Source organism: Microtus pennsylvanicus, chromosome 14, assembly GCF_037038515.1.
Source record: "Microtus pennsylvanicus isolate mMicPen1 chromosome 14, mMicPen1.hap1, whole genome shotgun sequence".
In the NCBI taxonomy this organism is placed as follows: domain Eukaryota; kingdom Metazoa; phylum Chordata; class Mammalia; order Rodentia; family Cricetidae; genus Microtus; species Microtus pennsylvanicus.
The window spans coordinates 3,378,867-3,400,875 of record NC_134592.1 but is presented as its reverse complement, the minus strand read 5'-3'; the positions used below and the strand labels follow the sequence as shown (position 1 = coordinate 3,400,875).

General features: G+C 39.6%; 1 protein-coding gene across 4 annotated transcripts in view; it reads left to right on the top strand.

Annotated features, from left to right (window-relative positions):
• Window positions 1-14,417, top strand: part of Esyt2 (extended synaptotagmin 2) — a 71,574-nt gene extending 57,157 nt beyond the window's left edge. For all 4 annotated transcript variants that reach the window (XM_075948010.1, XM_075948009.1, XM_075948008.1 and 1 more), the window contains 9 exons: window positions 1,357-1,431; window positions 2,148-2,234; window positions 5,616-5,765; window positions 7,309-7,682; window positions 8,645-8,743; window positions 9,383-9,514; window positions 10,487-10,592; window positions 12,326-12,375; window positions 12,492-14,417. In XM_075948010.1, coding sequence (XP_075804125.1) covers window positions 1,357-1,431; window positions 2,148-2,234; window positions 5,616-5,765; window positions 7,309-7,682; window positions 8,645-8,743; window positions 9,383-9,514; window positions 10,487-10,592; window positions 12,326-12,375; window positions 12,492-12,537 — 1,119 coding nt within the window. In that variant the 3' untranslated portion in view covers window positions 12,538-14,417. The remainder of the gene's footprint in view (window positions 1-1,356; window positions 1,432-2,147; window positions 2,235-5,615; window positions 5,766-7,308; window positions 7,683-8,644; window positions 8,744-9,382; window positions 9,515-10,486; window positions 10,593-12,325; window positions 12,376-12,491) is intronic.
• The last annotated feature ends 7,592 nt before the right edge of the window (window positions 14,418-22,009 follow it).

Below are 22,009 nucleotides of genomic sequence, written 5' to 3'. Positions count from 1 at the left end.
ATCAAAGCCTCAAAGTAAATGTGGCTTAAATCAGTGTGATTTCATGACCTACAACTAGCACAAACCTCATAGATAATGGGGAAGACATGCATTCCTTGAACGTCAGTGTCTTAGCTAGCCAGAAGGGAGAGGTGGAGGTGACATCCTATTCCCAGAGGATTTATGCTCAGCTCAGATTTAGGACTCCCAATATCTAAGAAGGAAATACGTTTAGGAAAAAAATCTTTTGGCTTTGATATTTTTAACGGTATTTATTTCATTTTGCAGAATTCATTTACATCAAACTGATGAACCAGAAAATAGATTATCACAGTAGGTTTGGGTTAGTCATATTTTTTAAATAATCAAATGATTTGACACCTATTTCTGTCATTGCTGTAGTGTTGAGGATTGACTCTAAAATTATTAACGAAAATACTTTTTTGTGACCCTCTAATTAATTTACATTAACACATTTAATACATCTTTTTGTGGGGCTAAGTTATAAATAAACCTCATGTCACAGATCTGTTGTGTTTTTCTGTGTTTTCTTCTATCAGCTGTCTGCTAAAGTTTGCTTCTTGTCATTTTTTCTTACTTATTTCTTACTTATGAATTATTTAAATCATATTTATATTTGCTTAATTCCATGCAATTCTAAACTGACATTTATTCTTCTGGTGATAATTACTTAACAGCCGGTAAGCAATGTCCAATATCTGATAACTGTGTTTACTTTAACAGAGGATGGTGGTAGGTTCTAGGTGTGCAGCTATGCATCTGAAGCCAATGCTTTAAACTGTAGCTAAGGAAGTGTTCTGAGTGAACATTCCTTTACATTTGTCTTCTTTTTTGTTTACTTATATTCATTGCACCTGGATTTTATTATCCTAATAAGTCAATTTTGAGAGCTGTAGTTAAGAATAAAATTTTATATTTTAAATAAGATTGCATTTCCCAAAGTAACTTACTTTTAAAGTAAAAAGTTAGACATTTCAAACTTGTGTGCAGCCAGAAACAGGGACTTATACTATAGTCACAGATACTTTGAAGATTTCAGTGGGAAAATCACGCATGCCACAGAGTTGCCTATTAGCCAAGCAGTATTGCCAGACCCTGTCTCTCAAGAAAAAGTATATGAATGGAAGTTTTCTCAGTTTGTTTCATGGTGGAAGCAGTGAATAATGATGGCTCAAGGTTTGCTTAGCAGTTGTTTTCTACTTTAATTGTTCTTCGATGTTCCTGTGTCTAAAGTATCAGTGGTAAAATAGAAGTGACTCCTGATATCAAGCGTAAATTCATTCTTAAAGGGACCCATATTTTACTTAATTTATCTGGTTTTTTTTTGTTTTGTTTTGCTTTTTTTTTTTTGGATAGTCAGGGAAGAAAATAAACAGCAACCCAAATCCTCTTGTCCAGATGTCGGTCGGTCACAAGGCTCAAGAGAGTAAGGTAAGAAGAGTCTGCCGGCTCTGAGAGCCTCTGCATAGCCGTGCTGTACTGGTCACTTTCCCCGGGAGGTGGTGTCCGGGTGTGTGATGTGTACAACATGAGACCATTGCTTCATATGAAACAGCCATTTCATACATACTAGCTGCTTACGTTATTGACAGATACATTGTTTATTTTTAAATAACATAAAAAAACCTTACAGATATGCTTTTGTTTGATTTTTGGGGAGAAATACGGAATTACTTCCCAAGCTTCTTTTAAGTACTTAGTAATTATTTAGTTAGCACGTTGTACTTCAGATTCAGCAAACAAACGCTCAAGAGTTCAAAGTAGGTAGTGTTGTGTGTTCTTCTTTTCTGATCAGGAATAAAAGTTCAGAAATTACAGTTTTAGGCCATTGTTAAATTTTAATCGTTAACCCTTTAAGAAGTAGGGCTCTGTGTTACTGTGTCAGGCACCAAGAATGCAGAAGTTGAGGACAGTAGAGCAAAAGAGGCTTTGGTCTCTGGACAGCAGGCATGGGTTCTGCGTCACCTCCTGTTCCGGGTGCACCGCCGACAGCTTGTTTTACTTTCTGAACATTTCCACGCTTCCTAAGTCCATTACTCATAATGATGTAATCAGCCTGTGCTCGTGTACGCACTCATAAGTAAGCAGTGAGTGAGTAATCCTCCATAGCAAACGCTGAAGAGTTGATGTGAGACCATTTCTTACAGATTCGATACAAAACGAGTGAACCAGTGTGGGAGGAAAACTTCACTTTCTTCATTCACAACCCCAAGCGCCAGGACCTTGAAGTTGAGGTATTTTATTGTATTCTCTGCCTATAGTTTGAAATATGATTGATACAAATTATGCTTATTTACAGTTTCCAATTGAGTACATAGTATCCTGGGACCCACCACTACAGTCAAGATAAGAAATTTTTTGGTTCTCTCTGACTCACAAGTCATCTGTACTATCAGGGAAAGGTCATGAATCTTTTTTCTTAATATTTAGCTATATAACTGTTCAGCACATTGTTAAAAATTACTCTTTCCTATGTATTGAGGTTAGTGGCTATCGAAATTTAGGGCCAGTGTGCAGTCTGCTTATGAGTGCTTTGCACCCTAGGTTCTGTTCTAACAAATGCTAGCCTCGCTGTCTCTGTTACTGCTATTGAATGACTACATTTTAAAACCAACTTGTGTAAGCCCTCAAATTTATTTTTCACTATTGTTTTGACTAATTCTGAATCTACATTTCACATGAATTTTAGTGCCAACCATAGCTTTACACAGAGAACCTTTAATTTTGAAAGAACTCCACTGCCATCTTCATAACAGGAAACGTTCCAATCCATAGAAACATTGCATTGCTTTTTCTTTCCCCTTGGGTAGTCTTTAATTTCTCTCAGCAGTGCTGTATAGTTTTCTGTGTTTGGTGTAGTTCTTTTATGTATGTCAGACTTTTCCCTAAACATTTAGTAATTCTTTATGGTGTTGTAAGTGATCTTACTTTATTTCCCTACTTGTAATTGAAAATGGAGCCTTGGTATTTTTACTTTTTTACTAATGTATATGAAGGTGTCTAAACATTGTAGTGTATTCCTGTAATCCCAGTATTTAGGAAGCCAAGGCATGAGATTCATAAATTCAAGACTAGTCTGGTTTACCTAGTAGCAAGATCCTGCCTCAAAACAAAACAAACAAGACAACCGGTAGGAGACAAATGAAATAAAACAATCATTAAAGTGCTTGTTACATGGGCAAGCTTGGGATATGAAAGCCAGGCATGGTGACACTAGTTTATAATCCTGGCTCTAGGGGGAAGGAGACCAGTAGATCCTGGGAACTCACTGCCAGCTAGCCTGGTCTCCTCGGCAGGTTCAAGACCAGCTGAGAGACACATTCCAGAGGAAGACAGAGAATGAGAGTGCGTAGTTGGTTGTTATATATGGATATGATCTCATGCAACTCCACTAAAAATGGCTTGCTTTTTTTTATTGTATTTGCTTGTGGGAGTGGGTCGTGGATTTTATCACAAGGCCTTGGATTTATTATTCTACTGCTTGGCCAGTTTATTGCTAAGATTGTATGCCACCATGTCAGACCTGCTTACTTGTTCCACTAGATACCTTAGGGTTTTATGTGTGGGATGGAAGTCATGTTATCTTCTAGTATTGACACTTTTCATAACAATCCTGATGCTTTTGTTTCTTGGCTGGCCTCCCTGTTCAGCCAGCTTTACTCTGCCAAAGTATCCTCTGAGTCTGGTCTCCCATACAGAGATTTTTCTCCTCCTAGTTTGCTTCGTCATCACGAGTCGGTGCTGGGTTTCACTGAAGGCTTTTCTACATATGTCGAGATAACATATGGTTTTTCAACTGTAAATACAGTGAGATACATTGTTGATTTTCAGGTGTTAAATATTGCAAAGTTTTATTTGTTTTTCCACATGTAATACTTGGATACCTTGAACACAATATTTTATCTGGGGGTAAATCCTTCTTAGTCGTGATCATTTTTACATTTATTAATTCTTGCTTCTTGGGCCTGGAGATTTGGCTGGAATCTCTCATAGCAGACCTGAATTCTGTTCCTAGCACTCTCATGGCAGCTCACAACTGCCTATAATATGAGTTCCAGGGGGTCTGATGCCCTCGTTTGGACTCTGAAGGCTCTTGCACACACATAATACGCACAAACTCACTCAAGTACACACACATAAAAATTTAGTAAATAAGTAAGAAAAAAAGAAAACCATTCTTACTGCTTACTCATGAAGGTTTATGATCTGTAATTTTGCTTTCTTTTAATATTTTTTTCCTATTTTGATGTCAAGATAATGATAGCCTCCTGAGTGAGTTAGGGAGCTTGTGTTCCTCTTGAATATTCTGGAAGAGTCTGTACAGAATTGTTTTGTGTTTTCCCTTATATAGCTTGCATTTTTCATTTTGAGAAGGTATTTACATGCAAACTTAATTCTATCAATAGCTATTGATCTATCTAGGTCAGCTATTTCTTCTTTATAAACTGTGGTATTTATGTCTTTCAAGGAGTTTGTTCATTTTGTCCAGAGTTTGTTCTTTCTTTGATCAAACTATTTTGAACAACCACATGATGGGAATAGTTCTTATAACAGGCAATGCTGAAGATTAATTATTCATGAGGAAGAAGTACCATGTATTTAAAGGAGATGCTGTAAGCTTTCAAAGCAGCCACGTAGACTTTGAACAGAGAAGGTGTTAAAGACACTTAAAATACATTTTCTCCGTGAATAAGTGTCTCCTGTAGAAACTCACCTTTCTGTCAGTGTATACGGTATGATTTCAGTATTTAAATGATATTTCCTTCTGACCTTTAGATTTGTATAGAGTATTACTTTTCTTGGTTCTTGCTTTGTTATGTTTTGGTTTTGGTTTTGGTTTTTTGAGACAGGGTTTCTCTGTAGCTTTGGAGCCTGTCCTTTTAGACCAGGCTGGCCTCAAACTCACAGAGATCCAAGTACTGGGACTAAACTCATGTGCCCCCACTGCCTGGCTTGTATAGAGTATTACTTTTTTTATTTTTTAAGAGACTTATTATGTATATGAGTGTTTTGCTTGCATGAATGTCTATGTACTTTGTGTCTGGTGTCTGTGGAGGTTAGGACTGGTCATTGACTTCCCAAGAACTGAATTATAGATGGTTATATGCTGGGAATCAAATGTGGGCCCTTTGCAGAAACAAATGCTCAACTGCTGGACTATCTCTCCAGCCCTAGACTAATTCTTATCTGAAGTTTGTTTTTTATCTCAGATTTGTTTTTTGTTTTTGAGATAGTGTTTCTCTGTTTAGCACTGGCTGTTCTAGAGCTCTCTCTCTATAGACCAGGGTAGTCTAGAACTCAGCAGAGATCCACCTGCTTCTGCTTCCTGAGTGCTGGAATTAAAGGTATGGGCCACCATCCAGCTCTCACAGTAGATTTATAAAATAAGATGTTCTTTGTTGTGCTCATGGTTTTATAATGAAAAAAGGGCAGGTACATCTGACAGAAATACCTGTATTTTCCTGAGACACACTGCTTTAAACATATAGATGAAATGTGTTATGTTTTGTTTTGTGCTGGTATGTTTTTAAAGTCAATCTGTGGACCTTGCTACATCTCTTGTGGTTCCTGTTGTTTTCCTTGGAGCTCTGTGTTTTCTGCTCTGCATCTTTCAGGTCAAAGATGAGCAGCATCAGTGTTCTCTGGGGAGCCTGAGGATCCCTCTCAGTCAGCTGCTTATGAGTGACAACATGACCATAAACCAGCGGTTCCAGCTCAGCAACTCGGGTCCAAACAGCACCTTAAAAATGAAGATTGCCCTCCGGGTACTGCACACTTTTTAGCAGGACTCCATAGTGGGAGGGAAGAACGCAGCTTCAGCTCAGTCCCAGTGTGGCAGTGCTACCAAAGGCATGATAGAGCATGCTGACAGTCTGAGGGCCACAGAAGCTGTCCTAGAGTCATGGGAGTCCAATCTAGATCCATTCCAAACAAACCCTGTATTTCCAGATTCATTGACAGGCCACGGTAGTCCAGAAAGTATGTTTATTCCAGTGGAGTTTGCTCCTTAACCTTGAATATTCAAAGGTTGTTCAGAAGGCAGCTTGATAAACTCTTATAGAAGGTAGAATTTACAGGAATAAAAGCTAAAAGCTGGTTTGTCCACAGTAAAAATACCTGAGTAGATATTGATAATAAATGCTTAAACATACAGGAAATGTAATTAAAGTATTCATGTTGAGCCAAGGCGATATCTCAGCAGGTAAAGCTGAGCTGCTCAAGCCTGAGAGCCTGAATGCAGTCACTGAGTCCACAGGATTGTCCTCTGCCCTTGGCGTACGTGCCAGGGCACACACACCCATCTAAAAACAAACAAAATTATATAGACATTATAATAAAGAGCCCACTTTCTGTTTCAGTGCTGGGGTTTGAACCCATAGTTTTACACATGGTAGGCCAACGTTTACCACTCAACTATACGCCAGCCCTAAGAATGAGTTTTTGCTTTTTATTGTTGTTGTTTTTTTTTTAATTAGAATAGTCTGCTCAGGGTCCAGTGTCGCACATATCAAGATGCAGCACAGCCATATAGTGGCAGAGTAGTTACAGTATCACCTGCCTGCCACCTCATGAGCTCCTGGTTACTGTGTAAACTGTGGGGAGTCTGCGAAATGAAAGTGTTTGTGATAGCTTTGGTTAATACAACCAGAGACAGTCAGTAACTCCAGAGTGTCCTGTAGAGTATAGCCCTGGCTTACACATTACCATCCCCAGTGTGCAAGATGATGTGGCTGTCCTTTTACTACGGTATTACGCTTGGTTGCTTGAGAGATCCTTCTGGATAGCACAGTATCTTGGCATTTTTTTCTTTGTCTGGGAGTCTGGTATAAACCACCTGAAAGAATGGGATATTTCATGTTTTGCCAAGGATAACATGGCTTTCTGGGTGATCTCATGGAAGCCTTGTGCTATAATTAGAATATGTTCAAATGGAAGAGATTAGAGGATACAGAAAAGGTATTTGTTATTGCAAAAGTAGAGTAGTTTTAATTGCTTAAAATTTACCTTTTTAAAAATTGTTTGTTTTGTATTTTGGAGACAAGTTGGCACTAGTTGTCCTTGAATTCTCTATGTAGACCAGGATAGCTTCAAACTGTCAGAGCTCTGCCTGCCTCTGCCTTGCAGGTGCTGGGATTAAAGGCGTGCACCACCATGCCTCATAAAATTTGCTTTTGTAATTCTCTGTAATATACTATTTTAATAACTGCATAGCTGAATAGGTTAGCTGAATCTTAAACATTTGCAAATGAATACATCTAAAGCCACTCATGTACCCAGATGTCACCGCTGTCACTGGTTTCCCCCTAGGTCCTCCATCTTGAGAAGCAAGAAAGACCTCCAGACTACCAGCATTCTGCTCAAGTGAAACGGCCCTCTGTCTCCAAAGAAGGGAGAAAAATGCCTGTGAAATCTCAGAAGTCTGTGTCTCCAAGCACTGGTGATAGCAACACTGCTCCATCAACACCAGTCCTGGGAGTCGATGATAAGCCTGTCAGGGAGGAGAAGCCTCAGCCCCCTGAGGCCAGCCCTCTAGGGCAGCGTGACCTAGGCAGGAGCTCCTCCAGCCTCTTGGCCTCTCCAAGCCACATCTCAGCCAAGGAGCCCACCCCAAGCATTGCCTCAGACATATCATTGCCCATTGCCACCCAGGAACTGAGGCAAAGGCTACGTCAACTTGAAAAGTAACTAATGCTCACATCATTGTTTATCATAGTTTTGATCCCATACACCACAGGGAGGGAGACCGGGTCTTAAGTTATCGGGGAGAAATTTGATTGTGCTATTTTGCTCACTAGTCTTTGACTTTCACAATAAAACTTGCTGCTTAGGACGTTGGATATGTTAAGAGAATAGAAGTGGAATAAGAGGTTTTGCAGGTAGGAGAGGCAAGAGACTTAAGCTGTGTGGCCACCATGTACTCAGTTCACTCCAGGGACAGACTCCTGCATGGATAGTCACCAATGTGCTGAACATTGTGTCACCTGTCTTCTCTTCATTGCAAAATATGGTCCTCATTACCACCAAGTCCCCACTGGCTTCTTTAGATATTGGCCATTTATAGGTAGCACTGATGAATAAGGAAGAAAAAGTTACTATACGCATCGGACTTTACTGTCTACTGTGGTAAACATAAAAATCAACCTTTGAAACTTGCTTTTCTTGTGTCCTAAGAGGTGTGTCCACTTATAAGGAAATAATCAAAGCAAAGGCTATGGTGAGAAAAGTACGGAAGGACGCAGCATTTGCCATGTCTCTGAGGCTCCTCTGACCTGTGCTCATCTTTGGTTTTCTTACTTCCTCACATAAGTCATTTTGGAAGAAAGGGAGTCAGCTTCAGGTTGGGGTGTAGTGTGGTAATAGGACACTTGCCTAGCAGCAGGCTGAGTTTTAGCCACGGGGTTGAAATTTGTCCTAGGGAGAGCTCTGTCTCCTCTGTTCCTTGAGTGCTCACTGGAAAACTGTCAGTTTTGAATAATTAAGGAATCCCGAATCATCAAGTGATTGGTATATATTCAGAAGTTCCTGGGTAATTAATTCCCATTTGTCTAGATGAATGGACATTACATTTCTGTATAGATGATATCAATACACCAAACGCCTTTTGTGTTGGGGCAGAGCTGGTGACATTGTGTTGTTTCCACAGCGGGACAACACTGGGACAGTCTCCCCTGGGGCAGATCCAGCTGACCATCCGGCACAGCTCCCAGAGGAATAAGCTCATTGTGGTTGTGCACTCCTGCAGGTGAGGCTGAGCAGTGCTGCCACTGGCTGGCTATGTTCTGTCTTAGTGACTTCCCCCTCCCCGTATCAACAGGAGTTTAAAATATAAATATTTCTTTTATAAAAAGTCTTTTTAAAACATAGGTGAATAGAATTGGGGACACTGACAAACAAGATTCTGAAAATGTAGATTTAGTTCAGAGAGGACTCTTAGGAACCTTCTGTGTTCTGGCTCCCGAGATAATGACTGCAGAGAGCCTGCGGCTGTGAGTAAGTGAATGGCTCATGCTCGCTGTCCTGTAGAAAGAGTAGGGGACAGTATTGTGGAGAAGGCCGACCACTGAAGGTCACAGGGCCTCTGTTCATGTCTCCTGTGGGTAACACAGGAGAGGTCTGGGAGAGGTGAGAAGCGTAGAGCAAGGGCAGTGAATGCCTGCCCACACTCTAGGCTTAGGTAGTCGAACCAAAAGTCACTCTGGCAAAACTGCTAAAAGGGACATTTAAAAGTGATGGTATAGAACCACATATAGGGGAAGTCTGGTGTATGTTGCTCGTTGGAGTTGAGATCATATGAAATAAAAGCTTGATAAAGTAATTCAGATATTATGGAATTCTTTTTTAAAAATTCTAATATTTAGTCTTCTCTGATTTGTGTTTTAAGAAACCTCATTGCCTTCTCAGAAGATGGCTCTGATCCATATGTCCGTATGTATTTATTGCCAGACAAGAGGAGATCAGGAAGAAGAAAAACACATGTGTCAAAGAAGACACTAAACCCTGTGTTCGATCAGAGGTACAGTAGATACTTCTTTTAGCTAAGAAGCTACCTGGATGAAATGACAGGCGGTTAGGGCAGTCCTGAGTGAGAAGAAGGCCTGTGAACCTAGTGCACTGTTGAGAAACAGGGTGCTCTAGCACAGTCCAGCACATGGTGCTTGTTAAATAACCTTCGAGCAGAGGTGTTAAACATAATATATCCGAGTTATAAAGGTGCACAGGGACATGGATGGTTAAACGTCAAATTTTTGTTTTATTTTGTTTTTATGCTTTTTGAGACAGGGTTTCTCTGTGTGGCCCTGACTGTCCTGGAACTCACTCTGTAGACCAAGCAGGCCTAGAACTCACAGAGATCCTCCTGCCTCTGCCTCTGTCTCCTGAGTGTTGGGGATAAAGGCATGCACCACCACCTCCCAGCTAAAGGTCAAATTATTGACAACTCTGAAGCACTTTGATTTAGTGGGTAACATATATTGATACTAAATTTCAAATCAAACAATTTAAATTTAAAATTTTTTATAGTATAATAACATAAAAGACACATTTTTGAGAAAAGCTCTATTTTTCTAAAACAATATAATGTTGCAAATCATAAGTGGTCACCTTAATAGAAGCTGCCTTTGTGTGGTTAGTAGCCAGTCTAATGGACCAAGTTGCTTGGATTACCAGTCTGTAAAATCTGCCCCACCTCATAGTTCTCTGACAATTTAGCATCTGCTCGTTTTGAGAAAATAATAGAGCTGAATAGCATCAGTGTTTGTTGACTCAGTTTTGTTTCTTCTTTAAATGTACCTCTCCCTCACTGTTTTCATGCTGTAACTTTATTTTGAACTAAAGTCAGCTAGGTGAACACCAAAAAGGAAACTCAATTTTACAAGAAAAAGCTGGTTGGAATGATATAAAAAAAAAAAAAAGAAAAGAACGTCATCTTAGTTAAAATACAACAGGATCATAGAAAATTGACATAAGATATCTGTTTCCATTGCAGCTTCGATTTCAGTGTTTCACTGCCTGAGGTGCAAAGGAGAACACTGGACGTAGCAGTGAAGAACAGTGGTGGCTTCCTGTCCAAAGATAAAGGGCTTCTTGGCAAAGTAATTTCTTAGAAGTTCTTGTATCCTACACATTGTAAAATGAAACATTTCCCTATAGTGCAGTTTAGATTATAGCTTGCATAAGTGGGAAGGAGGGAAGCTCATCCTGTGATGAATGCTTGTTTCTCAAATTATGCTAAGACATTAGTACAAGCTGTTTTCATGCATTCATACCATTGGCTTATTACTGTTACTGATAGCAGGAACTTAGAGTTGAAAAAAAGTTGATTTTTTTTTTAAGCTTTAAAAACTACTCAATACTACATTGTTGCGGGGGTTTCTGTCCTGCCCAGTTCCCACAGTTGTTAAGTCCTAAAGAAATCACACAGAGGTCTACATTAGTTATAGACTGATTGGCCCATTAGCTCAGGCTTCTTATTAACTCTTATAACTTATATTAGCCCATTATTCTTATCTGTGTTAGCCACATGGCTCAGTACCTTTTTCAGCAGCGTAGTCACATTTTGCTTCTTCTGTGTCTGGACAGGACTGCAGAGGGAGCTTCCCTTTTCCCAGAATTCTCCTGTTCTCATTGTCCCACCTCTACTTCCTGTCTGGTTATCTTGCCTTTACTTCCTGCCTGGCTATTGGCCAATCAGTGTTTATTTAAAACATAACTGACAGAATATAGACAATTGTCCCGCACCACTACATTGGAAGAAAACATGAAGGAACATATTCTCAAAGGGCCTACCAAGCCGGGCGGTGGTGGCGCACACCTTTAATCCCAGCTCTCGGGAGGCAGAGGCAGGCAGATCTCTGAGTTTGAGGCCAGCCTGGTCTACAAGAGCTAGTTCCAGGACAGAAACCAAAAGCTACAGAGAAACCCTGTCTCGGAAATTCAAAAAAAAAGGGGGGGGCCTATCAGTCCACCTCCTTAACTAATCACTGTTCTTCCTCTAGCATGTCATTGACTTTCTTCCTTCAAATCTTTTTACAGTATCCCAGAGGTTTAGATGGGAAAAGGGGCTTTGAGTTGGTAGAGGTGCCACATGGTCAGCAGCAGAAGTGACCAATCTATATTAGCTGGGCTATGATAAATGCCTAAGAGAGACAGTGTAAAAGAGGGAAGGTTGATTTTTGTCTCCTGATCTCAGAAGTTTCAGTGCATGGGCACTTGGCTCTATTGTTTCTGGGCCAGTTGTAAGGCAGAAAACATCATGGTGAGGAGCACGAGGCAGAAGCAAACTGCCCACCTCACAGCGGCCAGAAAGCAGAGAGAGATGTGAGGATATCAAAGAGATGGTATAGATTTCCAAAACACATCCCTGGTGACCTACTTCCTTCAACTGGACCCCCACACCTACCCACCATTTCCAACTGCCATCATAGTATCAATCCTCCAGGGGATTAACACATTGATTAGGTCAGAGACTTCAGGTTCCAGTCACTTCCAGAAGCCAATCAGTTTGTTGGTAACCAAGCTTTTAAAACAGTGAACCTTTAGAGTCACTTCACATCCAAATTACACACTTCTGTTAACGACATACTTGACAGTATCTCCATAAATTGCCTCTGCCTGTGTTTCCTAATAATCCTAATACTATTAGATACAAGAAGAATCAATTATTAGACATACTCAGCCATGGAAAGGTTGAAAAGATTTTTGAAAATGAGAAGCTGAGTTTTGAGTAATGGGAGAGTTCCACATTGTTAAATTCAGTAGCTAGAGAGGTCGGGAGGAGTGGTAGCTAGTCTCAACAATTTTCACCATGCCTTCTTTTAACCCACAGGTGCTGGTTGCTATGGCATCTGAAGAACTCGCCAAGGGCTGGACCCAGTGGTGAGTGTGCCCCTATCCTAGGTAGCAGGTAGTTCTCAGAGAAACTTAGTCGTGTGTCCATCCAGCAGCACTCTGAAGCCTGACCCAAACCTATTGTACTTTTCTGTGTTTCTCAGGTATGACCTCACAGAAGATGGAACAAGGCCTCAGGTGATAACGTAGCCATGCTGGACAAAGGCCTATTTCTCAACGTGACGCACCACCTCAACATGGAACTCAACTTCTTGCAGATGTACCAATGCTATTTTTATAAGTATTGAGTTATACATACGTTAATAATTTTATAAAACTGTTGGTGTTGTAAGAAAAATTTGGCCAATATTATTGATAAATTTCCCATTGAGTTCCCTCCAGTATTTCACCAAGCACTGCAGAGTGCAATGGTATACAGCAATGTGTTCCTGTGCTGTGTGGGGCTCTGTCGGCCACAGCTGCTGGAAAGCAGGCACCTGTATTCCTGATTTCTGCCTTGTCTTGCATCCCAGAGGTGCACTACACCATGTAAATAGACTCTGTTTTTTTATACTATCTACATGCTGGTAAGAAGAAGAAGAAGAAAATGTATCTAGGAAATACATATTTTCTTCTAAAACTTATTAGATTCTGGGACAGATAATCATTTTCATCTTTACAGCAAAAAGTTCTCATAGCTCTGTTATATGATACAACTTTTTAAAGGGAAAAATGGAAAGATTATTAAATATTGGATATTTATGTCTAGTATTAACAATAAAAGAAAGTGTTCAAATTATTAACATTATTGTAAATAGGAAGGGAGATATAGTGAGAAGACAGTAAATGACTTATTTAAAAAGTTTTATAACTGAGTAATAGACAATACCAAGACTATTGTCAAAGCTCAGGAATCACAGTATATTCATCTGAAATTTATTACATAAGAAAGAAATGTGCACTGTTTATTTATAATTGTTTGTTATAACTGATTCATGAAATAGTGCAGAGATACACACATGCCAGGTGTAGTACCTCATACCTGTAATACCAGGATAAGGGAGGCCAAGGCAGGAATACTCAGAGTTAGAGGACCAGCCTGGGCTGCACAGCAAGACCCTATCTTGAAATAAGAAATTCATACTTTATATTTTGCCCAAAGCATAGGAACTAACTGCCAATATTAGGAGATAAGGTGTTGTCCAGATTGGATGCAAGCCTGGTTTGTTTATCCACGTCTCTAACCCTATAAAAACAGGCCCATTGTTAGTTTAAAGTGGTGAAACAGATTGGGTGAGTCCAAGGGATGTTGTGCTAAAGACTGGCACTGCACCTGCTCTTGCTGGGAGAACCTGGCTCTATGTCCGTCATACAGGATGCACACCTCTGAATGGAGCTTTTTGTACTTCCTCTGATACAGTACATGACAAAGGGAGCGATCCTGCCCAGTGCCAGCAACAGAAGCTGTCAGTCTTGCCATTTTCTGGATGTCCTCAGCTTGTGCCACGTCAGATCATAATATAGAGATAGTATTATACAGTTTTTAATTTAGAATCTTTTTTTTCCTTTTTAGATTATGAAAAGCATGTTTTACATATGTAAGAGTCCCCTAGCACCCCTTGTAAGGTGAGGCTATATCACAGTATTATAAGCTATGCATGTCTGTAAACAAAGTACACACAAATGTAGGAAGACTTTTCAGGATGCATTTTAAGCTGTGGGATGAACAGGGCTTCTCAGCTATGAGATCCTTTGAAACTATGTACACTTAGAGCAGGAAAATACAGCTTTGTAATCAAAATTCGAATAATTCCTTTCACATTCTTCCTGGAACTAAACAACTTATGGGAAGCTTATGTGACCAAACATACCAAAGTGCCTATGATGAATGCCGAGTGTTCTTTTACACTCTCCTCCTGTCTAGCAGATGAAAGTGTGCCTCCGTTTGTAATGTACCATGGGTGCATTTGTAACAGAGTCTGTGGCTTTTCACAGCACATCCCAGGTAGTCACAGAGCCAGAGTAACCTCACTCTCTTGTCTGTTGACACCTTCCTTTGAATCTTGTTAATAAATCTTTTTCTATTAGTGTGCAGGATTGGTTTTTGTGGGAGAAGGTTGATGTGTATGTCACATGAACATATGTGCACATAAAACATTAAGGGTGGCATTTAGTCACAGGAGAAAGACAGGTGGTAACTTATTAAACTTGTTGCTTGGCCATGCTATTAGATTTTTTTAAAGACTCTTTTTAATTAAGTTCACTGAAGGGCTACTGTCATAATCTATAGAGATTTTCTTGATGAAATTTTACCATGTCAGTGGTTTTTCACCAACAACCTAAACATCTTGGTTTTGTGCCCATATGCTTAATCTGTTCAGTGTGATTTTATTTAATATAATACTTTTCTTAACAACTAGCCAAATTGAGTATTATTAAGGATACAATACTCTAATAAGTAAATGTAACACCTCAATATGATGCCCTCTGCTGCAGTCACAAAAGCTGGCACCAACAAGTTCAGGTACAGTCTCCCCACCTGCATCATCTGAATCCTCTAGTAGCTGTCTCCACACTCTTTGGGAAGGAGAGAGAGATTCTGGTAATACCAGCCCACTTCCTGACTGCCATCCTGTGTCCTGCCTATGGGGAACTGGGTTCTCCTCAAGGCACGTTCCAGTGTCCTGAAGATGGAAGACACTTGGGGTTCTCAGAATATTAACTTTTAATTTTTAATGACTTATCTAGGAAAAAAGAACTTTAAGTTTTCTACTCTGAGCCAAACCAATGAGAGGAAATTCGTGATTTGAAGCGCAGCTCCACTATCTTATTCACGTGGTGGCTTATCCTGTGCCTTAAGTACCGAGGGATTGTCAAGTTTAGATGAAAACAGAAGCAGCCCTGAAACTCTGTTTGCCACCATTTGTATCCCGCGCTCTAGATTTTCTCCACAGATAGCCCCTATGCACAGGTCAGGCCTTAAGAGATTTTAGACTTATTTCAAAATCCTCAGGCAGATGCAGAGAGCATGGGTGCTGGCTGTGTATTCTCTGGTTGCTGCAATGACTGGTCCCACCTGGATTATCCACTGTAGAGGAGAAACATAGAGGGTTGGTTTTTGATTTTGGTTTTTTAATCACAGAATGTGCTTTTGCTTAATTAATTTTACATAACAGCACAAGTATTTATTCAATAAAACTTTTGTTAGCTCACTTGTAATATGTTTTTTTGTTTGCTTCTTGAAATGAAAGTTTTAGTGTGGAAACAGGTAATTTGGGAAGTCCACATGCGATGTCATGTGTATTTGCTGTTTTGCATTCTCTCGTTGTTCAAGAGGTTTGAGATTACTCATTCCTGTTTCTGTTTGACTCTTCTCTGTGTAGCTCCCAGACTCTGGGTTTTGGGAGCAGCTCTTTGAAGGACAATGGTTGAATAGTAAAAGCAGACTAAATAAGACTAAAACACTGGTAAGTCCTTAAACAACCTGCAGAGATAGGTGCTGTTTGAACAATGTGGAAATAGTTGTGTATCTAGTGTCTCAGTAGGCCTGAGGAAACACTTTGTAGTCTTTCTTAGGCATTTTCCCATCTAACACTATTAGTTTCTTTGCCCACATGCTGAAATGCCAGCTTTGCCTGGCCTTGTTTGTTTATTGACAGCGTAGCCAAAACTGGCTTCCAACCAGCAGTCCTCTTGCCTTAGCCTCCTAGATGCTGAGATTATAACTGTATGCTCCAAATCTAGTTTCTTTGTCCTAAAAAATCAGAACACCATGCATGCTGGGCAAGCACTCTGTCACTGTGTCACACTTGACCCTTTGGGTATCACTCGCCACTGCTAGTATTCGTAGAGACCTCTTTTTCTTGTTTCTCTTACCTAGGATCTAAGTATTGCAGTACACATTTTTCCTGCTCTTTTTCATTTTTATTTGTATTCTTAATACCACTGACTATCTGTGTCACAAACAGACTTTCCTTCAGCACTGAAGGCCAGTGTGTCGTGTTCCCTCTAAAGCATCTGTCTTCTAGGAGGTCTAGCAGGGTTCCCTCTTGTTTTTGTCTCTGTCTAGTTACCTGAGCTAGGGATTTGAACAGCCTCGTGCCCTGGCTGCCTCCCTTGCACACACATACACTGGTCTTCATTCAGTCCTGACTTGAGGACATACCTACTTTTGATACAGCCTTAAGCCGGTCTTGGTCAACTCCCAGGTTTCAGCTGCCCCCATCTTTGTTTTTTATTAACATCCAGAGGGATCTTTTAAAAACCATAGTGCTACACTGGTCAGCCATCCAGACCAGGCAGTGGTGGCACACACTTTAATCCCAGTAGCCACACTAGTTTACCATAGAAACCAGGCGTAGTGGTGCACACCTTTAATCCTAGCACTAGAAAGGACTATAAAACACGATGATACAGGAACTTGTGCTCCTTCAGTCTGAGGGTTTCTTAGAAGAGCTCTCCAGTGACTTGGCTGCTTTGCTTTTTTATTAATCACGCTACAAAAAACAAACCCTAACTACTGTTTTCCTTTGCCCTTGCACTTAACACTAAGAGCCTGTAGCTTCCATCCCCTGAGACTTCAACAGCCACAAATTTCCTCCAGGGTCTGCTTGTACTCGTTTAATTACCATGGTTCTTCCCACCTCCGCATACCATGACATTCATCCCAGGACACTGACCTGAAGAGTGTCCACTTCCCTTCACATCACTTTAAGGTTGTGTGTTACCAGCAGTCTAGCCATAAATAGCCTCCCCAGCACAGACCCTTGGCACTGTATTGCTCTTCATCTTACTTACGAAGTTTTGCTTGACCACTACTTAAAAATTTTCTCTCTGGACTATAAACCACCAAGAGCAGAGACTGTGTGAGTGTTAATTTTTGATAGCTGTCCTTAGCATGCAAATGATAATCCAAATCTGTTGAATAAATGATCTCTAAATATTGACTGACCGCATAAGACTCATGTTTTGATGAGATTTCACTCAAAGAATTTTAGTTACCTCTGGACGGTTTTATTAAAGGCTGAACATAAATTTATGTTCAGTTAAAAACAGATCACAAAAATGAGAAATTTAGGAAGTCTTAATTTATTTGATACTATTCTGAAACTCCTGGACATATCACTGTAAAAAGAAATTGTTTTTAATGTATATACTAAGAGGGAAAGCTATCTTCAGAAATGGTTGTCTACTTGGAAACTACAAAAGAATAGCCTTAATAAATAACTAAAAACCTTGGATTTAACAGAGGTTTAATGAGTTTAACCATGAGACTGTAAATCTCCATTTCTTACATTCAAATAGTAATAACAATTAGAAAATATGAATGCTTTAAAAAAATCATACAACAGACTTAGGACTATAATAGCAGTGAAAACCTACAATCCCCAAAGGGGAAAGAATGGATTTAGAAAATGTCTCATCCCAGAAAACTGCTGCTGTGTGGCGTGTCTGGATCCTAGGAAATCTGTGTCTGTTGTGTTTGTCAAACAGAATATTGTTGCTGCCTGCCTTTATTACCTCTAGAGACAGAAGTTGACAAAACAACACAAGAAAAGCCAGGAATAATAAAGGAAGGTTGTAGAATATTTGGGGGATGTAGAAAAGTGTGTGTGAGGAGGGGGGCACATGCGTTTCTGGAAATACAAAAGTCTTGTTTCTGGGTGCCATAAAGAGTGGAGATTAATTGATCCAAAGTACTAAAAAAATCTTGATTCACTTACTAAGTAATCGCATACACTAGCCAGGCAGATACTTCAAAGAATATGCCTTTTAGGTAGTATAGTTAATCCAGGAAAGCAGCAACAAAGACTGAAAAGAGGAAGAAGGAGCTTGTTCACATAATTGTCATACTATATTAAGTTTTTAACCCCAAAATCATGAGGTACACAAAGAAATGAAATGTAGTTCATATGCCAAAGGCAGGGACCAAACTAGTAGAAACTGTCTCTAAGCAAGTCCAGGTGAACTTAAGTTAGCTACTGTCATATGTTGAAACAAACAAGAGAGACTACATGTCTAAAGACTAGGGAGACAGGAGAACAAGTAGAAACTCTTGAATATAAGGAACTCAAGGTTCACTAGAGTTCAGCAGATTGAGCAGACGGAAGAAAATCAGCATATGAAGATGGATTAATAAGGACTATCCAAACCAAGGAACAAAGGTAATACAGAATAAAGAGAAATAAATGGATACATAAAGACCCGTAAGGATGGAGAGGAGCACCTAAAAAAAGTTTTAAGAACCACTGTAGGCTAATGAGATGACTCAGCAGATAAAGGCCCCTCCCGCTAAGCCAAATAACCTATGTTGCATACCCAGAATCCATATTGTAGGAGAGAACTGACTCCTCCAAGTTGTCCTCTGAACTCCACATGTATGTTGGCAAGTACATGCACAATAAGAGCAATATGAGGTTGGTGTGATGGCATGCACCTGTAATTCTAGCACTTGCGGAATAGAGGCAGAAAGATGAGTTCAATGCTAAACTCGGGTATGTAATTCCAGGGCAACCTGGGCTACATAGAAACTTGTCTCAAAAGAAGGAAATTTGACAAAACGAAGTATAATGAAAATATACATATTAAATGAACTGTAAGTGGAATAAACTTCAAGAGAGCCATGCCTAGATACATTTTAATCAAACAAATGCACAAGACACAACACATACTGTGCATGACGCATAGCTAGTACACACCAGAAACAATACAACACACAGCATATACATAGCACAGCAGATATGAAACACTGTAACTACAACTCAGCATATGCACAGCATACCATAAATATAATACATAGCATATAGACAACATGAATATGAAAGTATAGTATTCATAGCATACAATACAAAACACTGTATGCCTCACATTAATGGGAATACAACACAATACACAGCATATATAACAGTATATACAGTATACAACAGTACATGTATGTACCACAAATGTGTAATATATGACAATTTAATTCACACATGGACAACACAGCATGAATAACACATGCACATCACCTAACATGGATAACACAACACACTTCTTGATTTCTAAACCAATTATGTTAAGTGCAAGAGAGGATTCTTGTTTTTTGTGATTTTGCTGTCTTATCCAAGAACAGCAAAGGTGTTATTTGCTCTGTGAGAATTTGACATAAGGCCTATAACAGGCTGTCCAAAGGCTAGCAACTGATGGTGACTTTTGTGAGATGTGCTCCACACTTGGCTTTTTGTTCTCTGTGAGTACTTCTCTTTTGTTGGGTCCTGGGGTCAACTTCAGGTCATCAGGCTTTGTGTCAAGATCTTGCCTTTATAAAGGTATAATTCCTTTTCTCTATTGTTAGATCCAATTTCATGATATTTTGTTGGATTCAAACTGGTGATATCTTGGTGGAAATTTTGCTTCTGTATTCTTTTGAGATATTGTGTAATTGTATGATTATCTTGTTTTAGTATTCTGGCATGTGTCATAGGATAAGTTGGGAAATATATAGTCTATTTCTGCCCTCTGGAAGAAACTAAAGAATAGGTCTAGGGCTGGAGAGATGGCTCCGAGGTTAAGAGCACTGACTGCTCTTCCAGAGGTCCTGAATTCAATTCCCAGCAACCACATGATGGCTTACAACCATCTGTAATGAGATTTGGCACCCTCTTCTGGTGTGTGAGCATACATGGCAGCAGAATGTTGTATACATAATAAATAAATCTTTTTTAAAAAAAAAGAATATCAAAAGAATAGGTCTAACTCCTTCTTTGAACGTATGGTAAAATATCATTGACACCTGACCTATGATTTGTTAGTTCGGTGTACTTATAGATTGACTAAGATTTTCTGTCTCTTCCTATACTGTGTCATTGTCATATGGCTATCATTGACAGACCTAAAGGTACTCACAGTATTTCTCGAGGGTTTTTTTCAGGTTCATAAGATCAGTAATGGATCAATAATGGTATTTCTTTCCTTTTTCCTTCTGATACTTGTGATGCTTAACCTTTTCCTCAGTCATTCTGGATAAAGTCTATAATTTTTTTCTAGACCAAGATAATTCTATTGCTTGATTTTTTGCTTATTATTTTACCAATCTTTTATGACTTCATCATTTAGTTTCTGGTTAAAGTGTTTAAAAAAAGTGCAGTGTTAAAAAGTATGTGTTAATGCTTAGGTGTAAATGGCTGTATTAGTTTTGTGCCACTGTGACTATAGTGTCTGACATTTAGTTAGTATTCAAATGGTATTTTTTTTACACATTTAACATCAGAACCCATGAGATAGATAAAATGGCCCAAGTCTCCCCAACAATGTTTATTAAAAGTAAGGTCCTGTTAAGTAATATAAATATTCTTAGATCACTGTAAATGTTATGATAGACCTTTATTTTAAGCACCAGTTTTAATGTTCATTTTTCACTTAAATAAGTTAAGATGTTGGAGGGTGAAGGTGATTTGAATTCCTGATAGCTGGTAGACCCTTTACTGGATTCCACTTCTCTGGAGCAGGAGACTGCCAGCCCAGCAGCGAGCTTGAACACTCATCAGATGCCATGAAGAAACTGTAGTGCAACCGTAACTAATTTCTGCCGAAATACAACTCCAGCTCTAGAAGACACTATCCCAGCCATGTCTGTGGCTTCTGCTGGACCAATTTTATAGCCATCAAAAGCCTCAGTGAAACTCAGGCCAGAGATGGTGTGAGAAGTCCTTCTGTATATGTGTTGCTTTTATTGGCTAATGAGTAAAGCTCCTTTTGCCTATGGCAGGGCAGAATTTCAAGAAGATAGAGGAAAAAAGACAGTGGAGTCAGAGAGACACCATGTAGTCACTGAAGGAGAAAGATGCCCACCCAGGAACCTTACCATTAAACCACAAGACTCATGGTAAAATACAAAATAATAGGAATGGGTTAATTTAAGATGAAAGAGTTAGTTCATAAGAACTAACAAGCAGTGTTGTAATTAATATAGTTTCTGTGTAATTATTTTGGGTTTGGGCAGCCAGCAAACAAACAAGCAGCCTCTGTCTACAGAGGATCACTTCCCCTGGTGGCCCATCAGAAATTCGCTGAGTGATACACAGTTCTTCTTTTCTTTTTTTTTCTTTTCTTTTTTGAGACAGGGTTTCTCTGTCATGGAACTAGCTCTTGTAGACCAGGCTGGCCTCAAACTCACAGTGATCTGCCTGCCTCTGCCTCCTGAGTGCTAGGATTAAAGGCATACACCACCACTACTTGGCTCAGTTCTTTTCTATGAAGAACTTGTCACACTTTTTTTCCTGGTTTTATAATCAGGCTGCTCAGTTTGTTCTCTGAGTCAGCTGGGAGACACCCTCTAATGCCATCTCTCATTGTTATAACATTAGGCCTATTAACAGGCTTCTCTTGAACTGTCTTTTTTTTTTTTTTTTTTTTTTTTTTTTTTTTGGTTTTTTGAGACAGGGTTTCTCTGTGGTTTTGGAGCCTGTTCTGGAACTAGCTCTTGTAGACCAGGCTGGTCTCAAACTCACAGAGATCCGCCTGCCTCTGCCTCCCAAGTGCTGGGATTAAAGGTGTGCGCCACCACCGCCCGGCCTTGAACTGCCTTTTCTTACCTACATTTAAGCTTCTTCATCAGTAGTGTGGGCTGAGCTAGTAACACAAAGAGACATCTGAAGTGAAGAAGTAGTGGTGGAGTCAATAGATGTTAGCCACAAAATGC